The sequence below is a fragment of the Ciona intestinalis genome, chromosome 12 (genome assembly GCF_000224145.3).
Source record: "Ciona intestinalis chromosome 12, KH, whole genome shotgun sequence".
NCBI classification, from domain to species: Eukaryota; Metazoa; Chordata; class Ascidiacea; order Phlebobranchia; family Cionidae; genus Ciona; species Ciona intestinalis.
In genome coordinates, this window is record NC_020177.2 from 954,948 (window position 1) to 961,026 (window position 6,079).

A 6,079-nucleotide genomic window follows, 5' to 3' on the forward strand; every position below is an offset into this window, starting at 1 on the left:
ATATAACTACAGACATGTTTTATTACAAATACAATATTCGTTGCATAATAATAACAAGGGTGCAATAGTAAACAAATGGATTGCAAATACGGAATGAAACCTGCTTTCAAACACAAGGGTAAAAATGAAGTAGGAAAATATTCAAAAGTACCAGTTAATATGTGGTAAATAATTTTGTTAGAAAAAAAAAAGAGTGTAATGTGGAAAAATATTTGCACCTTTTTATTTGAACATTTAAAATCGACAAAGTACCATCTGCACTATTTGTTATTATAATATAGTAGGGCGAAGGAAGATGGGACACCTTTAGCACATAATACTCTAAAATTCCTCGTGGTGGTTTAAACAAATAGCAACCGTCCATGGGAGTAGTGAGGAAACAGTATTATAATTTTTAAATATTTTTTGTTTTTTCCACTAAAAGCTACCTGAAAACAGAATAAAAAGGTGTCCCATCTTCCCCCAACCTACTATATCTAGAAAATAATTATCCATAAAAGGTAATATACAGTACTATTATAAATTTGGGGTATGGGCTTTGTTATGTTGAAAATAAACTACAGTTTGTATGATGATGTATATTAGCTTATGTCAGTGATTATTATGCCAGCAACCCAAATGTGGGTCGATGTTTGATTTGCTTGGTCACCTTGCCCTACTACAAGTGGTTCACAAACCTTTTGAGTTTCGACTGTTGTTGTAAAAGTTAAAATATTTGACTTCATGTTTACAAAAAGTTATGTTTATAATTTGAATCACTAGTTTTAGAAACACTGATGAAGTGAAAATGCTGTTACGTAAAAAAGGTTTTTTAACTTTGTAAAAATTTTTATAAATAAAAATGCACCTTATTGTAAAATAATGAATATACCAAATGTGAACACCTGTTCTTCACATTACATGTTGTATATACTTAGTGTAATGCTTGTGTAATATCTACGATGTGTGTGTAATCACTTCTTGGGTGTAAGATAGAGTTTCTTGGTCAGCATAGATAGATAACACGGCATCTGTTTCTTCCCAAGTGCTTGTTGGGAATATGATCTCTCAACGCGACGTGCCGACACTTTTCGATTAACGACCGTAAGTACGTCAATGAAATCTACTTTGTCCTGTTGTTTGCCTGGTTGTGGAACACACCTTATGCTTATTGTTGAGTTATAACATGGGTGTCTTTTTATACACCAGACACACATGGTGTATTCATACACCTCATGCTCACTGTTGAGTTATAACATGGGTGTCTTCTTATACACCATACACACATGGTGTATTCATACACCTCATGCTCACTGTTGAGTTATAACATGGGTGTCTTCTTATACACCATACACACATGGTGTATTCATACACCTCATGCTCACTGTTGAGTTATAACATGGGTGTCTTCTTATACACCAGACACACATGGTGTGTTCATACACTGCTATAAGTTAATACAACTCATGCTGAACTCAAAACATAAAATAGCATTATGACATCACACCAACCTTTATTAAGCACCAATTGTTCCATCACATCAGTGAAATCTTGTATAAACCATGAGCCATACAAAGTGTCTCGATGCGAGTAATATCCTTTAGGTTAAAAAGTAAAAGAGAATAAGATAAAGATAACCTTCAGGGTGAAAAAATATAAAATAAAAACATACTAAGTACAAATAATGAACATTGAAACAAGAAAGGTATTTTCCACTAAATGTTTTTAAGGATAATTAAATTAGAACAGCATGAAGCATTTGGATAAGAGGGCTATTATTTAATACCGACCAACCTTCGGCTACAGAATAACAGAACAAATAATCGGATCCAGATGGTAGAGTTGGAACAGGAGCTGCATCCACTTCCACACAAGGTTGGTCTTCACCATCAACAACATCAACTGATAGTTGAACCGATGTTTCATGTAAAGTGCCCCTGCATGCCTGAGGGGGTGAATTTATATTATAATACCTTGGAGTAAGATGGAATATCGTTATCACATAATATTCTATATTTGCTGACCATGTTATCTTTGGTATCTAGAAGTAACAATGCTGTTTAGAGACGTGAGGATACGGTTATATAAATCTGTAAGTATTCTTTGATTACTACCAAAAATGGGATGGGAAATGCGAATAAAAACAGGTTTCATCTAGACCTTAGTAAAATGATCTCACCCTATCCTACTATATAATATATATAAATATCTATTTTTTTACTGTATATTATATATATATACATTTACAAAAGCAAACAAATGGTTTACTTACAGGTAAACACATTTTAACATGGTTTTATGAAAGGTTTTACAATGTAACGATTCTATTAAACAAACAATTTCTTGTTAAAACAAAAAAGGGTGTCTTAAACACAATTGAGTACACAGTGTATTCATTCAAAATTTATGAGCTACCCATTTATTTAACTTGTGTTATGAAACTTTAATTTGTTACTTTGTTACAACCCCCATCCCTCCTGTGCCTATTGTAACTGGATATTCTATGGTTTACGATATAAATATTAAACAGACATTCTTATGTTTAAAAGTTAAAGCAGAACACAAGTTTTTATTAACTGTATACATGTCTATTTCACAGTCTATCGTTATTTATTACACATTACAAGTCTATATTTATTTAAAGGGTATATTATTGAACTATTTGTATATGTGACTTGTGGACTTGTGGTATATAGATAATTTAGTTATGTGTGGACATGCCAGGTCAGCGTAAATTATAATTAAAAAACAACATGTTTCTCTCATTACGGTTAGAGAGTTAATTATTTATACCAAAATGGCAAAATTAATTCAGAAAATATATTGTCAATCTATATATTAACACATACAATATATATATATTGTCTACAGGAAATAAAAGTCAAAGAAATTCAAATTAAAATAAACAAATATAGATATATGTGTTATATGAATGACAGTAAATCAATACAATCATAGTGTAGCCTAATAAGTCTATATAGTCAATTGTGAGTTAGTTAATTTACCACCATGGCTTTAGTCTCCTTATTAAATAATTAATAAGTCACCATGAACAGGAGATCAAGTTATGTTAAAATTTACAGTGTGAATAATATGCTATGGTTCAGACTTATATTTCAAATAAAAGTAAAACTGAAAAAAGTCATTTCATTCATAAAGATAAATGACACTGTTGTAAGTTTTATTTTTGTTGTAAATTGTAATAAATTTGGCTATTGTACAGTTGTAATATATATATATACATTGAATATCAAAAGTCGAAATGAATTAGCGAAACATCACAACTTTATCATAACCAATATGAAAAACTTATAACTAATATGTGGAGGCTGTGCCAAAGTATATTGCATGAGGGGGTTTGTTAAAAAAACAATGTCACTCAAGAATTAACTAAAATTTTAAAAAATGTGATGCCTAAGAAATATGTGCCAATAAAGTGACATATTATTTATATATATGTGTTTGTGTTTGTAAAACACAGTGTGTAATATACCAATAAATAATGATGTAACCAATCTCAAAATATTGAGCAATAAAACAAATCACCTGAAATAAAAATATCTTTGGTTTCCCAGCAAGCGAGGGACAAACATCGCCGCGAAATTGATCAACAATCTTTTTAATTTGAACAATACCGTCAGTGCCATACACACAACCATCGTCCCCATGACTTAGAAACGCAACAAAACAACAATCATTACCAGTGTGGTCCATGGTAGAAACTTCGTTAATAACCTGAAGTAATAATGAATACTGCTATTGTTTGTTGATATATATTAACTGGTATGCCCATAACAGATTGATTTGTATGCCTGCATCTAGTTCGAAGCAGAAAGTTAACATGTCCTTGGGCAAAACCCAACCCTTAATCACATACAAAAGATTTTAAATTTTTCAACATGAAAATAAATGGTATATCTATATATATATATATACAGCTGAAACATATATCTATATAAGAAATTGTGGTTAAAACATTACCTCCAGCATTGAAATACAACTGAGATCTTTGTATACTTGTACATCAAACCCTAGTTTCTTAAAAATTCGAGATAAATTTCGTGCGTCAACGTCTGTGCCCGAGCGCTTATTCATACCTGAATATATAATTATGGAAGTATTTTATTCTGGCGCTGTAGATTAGAAGTTTGATACTTTATATATCGATATCGTTTACGAGATTATGACGCATGTGTTGTGGGGTGGTCAGAATACTTAACAGATATTGCTTCAACCTGGCGGCCACTAATGGGTTGTAGCACCCTGAACTCAAGTTTCATGGTGTGCTACGCTACAGGACATAACCCACATGGAATAAATAGGACCGCTAGTTAGCAATTCCATTTAACATTTTGAACCAGTATTTCCATGTAAAGCCTATGGCTGACTGTTGTTATAAGCTACATTCATTCATTTAATGCACTTACGAGTTGCATGGTGGAAATTTTCATTATTGATGATAAGAGCTAAGCCACGACTCTCACGATCCATTTGATAACATTCCACTTCAGATGAGGCCATCTTTGTTACATCAGGTAAACTGTATATCCTTGGTGTTTCCCCTGACCCGAGAGCATCCACTTCACTCTGACCGACATTGTTGTTCTCATTTGTGTGAGGTGTGGGAACACCAGACATCAAAACATCTGCTGCACTTTTTAAAGACATTAGGAATAAGGAATTATAAATTGAACTGTAAAATATAATTGAGCTTGTTAAAACATTGTTTGTATATTTTGTTAAACCCAAAATCCACTTTAAATGTGTTTAGAAGCTTTTGGGCAATACTGGTTTTAAAGAAATGATTAAAGCTGTGATGGCCACTTTTAGATAATGTTTTCCTAATATTAATCTATAGTTAGTTTTCCTCTATTTTTTGTACTATTCGTTGTTTTTCTTCTTCCCTTTTATATTGTTGTTCGGGTTGATTTTCTGGTTGTTTTTCTTGTTCCTGTTCTTTTTGCTTTGTTTCTTCTTTTTCTGTTTCATATTGTTCTTGTTTTTCCTGATGTTGTTCTTTTCTCTCATCCCCATCTTCAGCATCTCCACATTTCTTCATTGCTCGATCGACGAAAAGTTCGCGAACATTAAACTTTTTATATCGACCATAATTCTCGACAACCGATATCGTGCAAACGTTAATTATGATTTCAACAATGATGTAAATATCCGTCGACCGACAATTAAATCTCCAATTTTCTGCAACATCTTTTACAACTTCCACGATTGCATCAGTAACAATATGCATTCCAAACTCGTTGTTATTTCGCCCACGAAACATGACGTTATATTCTTTTAAAAAACTTTCTTTTCCAATATTTCTTTGCTCTACATCTCTTAATAACTGAGGCAGAGCGCGCTTGGCCATTGAATTAATCTCCGACATCGTTGCACGGCAACTATAATCAACTGGGTGAATCCGTAAAACCCCTCTTGCAGCAGGTACATCTGCATCATAACGATCATCTGTCCCTTCAGCTGCAATGGTCTGTATTACCCTTCTCACAAAATCACTTGGTTTTAAATCAAATGTTTTTATAAAAACAACATTATTGCAGCCACTTTTAACAGCATAAAACCTCTTTCTTACATGAGCTGTATCTTTTATACAATCCACTTCCTTACTCAATGCAGCATCTATATCTTCTTCATCTTCATCAATTGAAACAACATTTTCACAAGACTTCTGAGATGAAGTGTTCTCACTTTTTATTGCCCCATACCATTTATCCGCAAAGTAATTTAATATTTTGAACGCATCATTGCGACATAAGTTCTCTTTTCCCCTGTCGTGTGTTATTAACACGCCCTGCATGCCGATTTCTAATTTACCGTAGACTCCATCACTTTTCTTGCGTTTATTAACATTTGCGGATATGTAATGCTTCTTACGTTTACCCATTTTACTTAAAAAATGATTGTCACTAAAAAATTAATAACACAAGCGTTAAACAACTGTGGGCATTATTACACAACAACAAATTATCTTGGACCCGCCACAATACCAAATGTTTAAGCAAACGTATAGTTAAAAAATAAAGGCGTTATAAAACCGACCAAATAACCCTTAACTTTATTTACTAACAGTAAATCGTTGACT

At 32.6% G+C, this 6,079-nt stretch overlaps 3 protein-coding genes across 3 annotated transcripts in view; 1 reads left to right on the top strand and 2 right to left on the bottom strand.

The window, feature by feature from the left end:
* LOC108949985 overlaps positions 1-6,079 on the top strand; it is a 436,537-nt gene that overhangs the window by 100,099 nt on the left and 330,359 nt on the right. The window lies entirely within an intron of this gene.
* LOC100183628 (caspase-6) lies at positions 4-4,686 on the bottom strand. Its single transcript, XM_002127696.5, has 6 exons — positions 4,407-4,686; positions 3,961-4,076; positions 3,526-3,714; positions 1,774-1,924; positions 1,491-1,577; positions 4-1,123 (listed from the first exon to the last, which is right to left on the bottom strand). The coding sequence occupies exons 1-6, from the start codon at positions 4,645-4,647 to the stop codon at positions 954-956; spliced, it is 954 nt and encodes a 317-aa protein (XP_002127732.1). The 5' UTR covers positions 4,648-4,686; the 3' UTR covers positions 4-953.
* LOC101242618 (THUMP domain-containing protein 1-like) lies at positions 4,673-5,946 on the bottom strand. Its single transcript, XM_026837121.1, has one exon. It carries the CDS (start codon positions 5,879-5,881, stop codon positions 4,838-4,840), a length of 1,044 nt encoding a protein of 347 aa, XP_026692922.1. The 5' UTR covers positions 5,882-5,946; the 3' UTR covers positions 4,673-4,837.

What these genes read in the sequence shown, in the direction of transcription:
- LOC100183628 (XM_002127696.5), bottom strand. Translation starts at nt 4,647, where the DNA reads ATGTCTTTAAAAAGTGCAGCAGATGTTTTGATGTCTGGTGTTCCCACA. An exon ending in GTTGTATTTCAATGCTGGAG is followed by an intron (nt 3,715 to 3,960) that starts GTAATGTTTTAA and finishes TTATTACTTCAG; the next exon opens with GTTATTAACGAAGTTTCTAC. An exon ending in CTGTTATTCTGTAGCCGAAG is followed by an intron (nt 1,578 to 1,773) that starts GTTGGTCGGTAT and finishes TTTAACCTAAAG; the next exon opens with GATATTACTCGCATCGAGAC.
- LOC101242618 (XM_026837121.1), bottom strand. Translation starts at nt 5,881, where the DNA reads ATGGGTAAACGTAAGAAGCATTACATATCCGCAAATGTTAATAAACGC.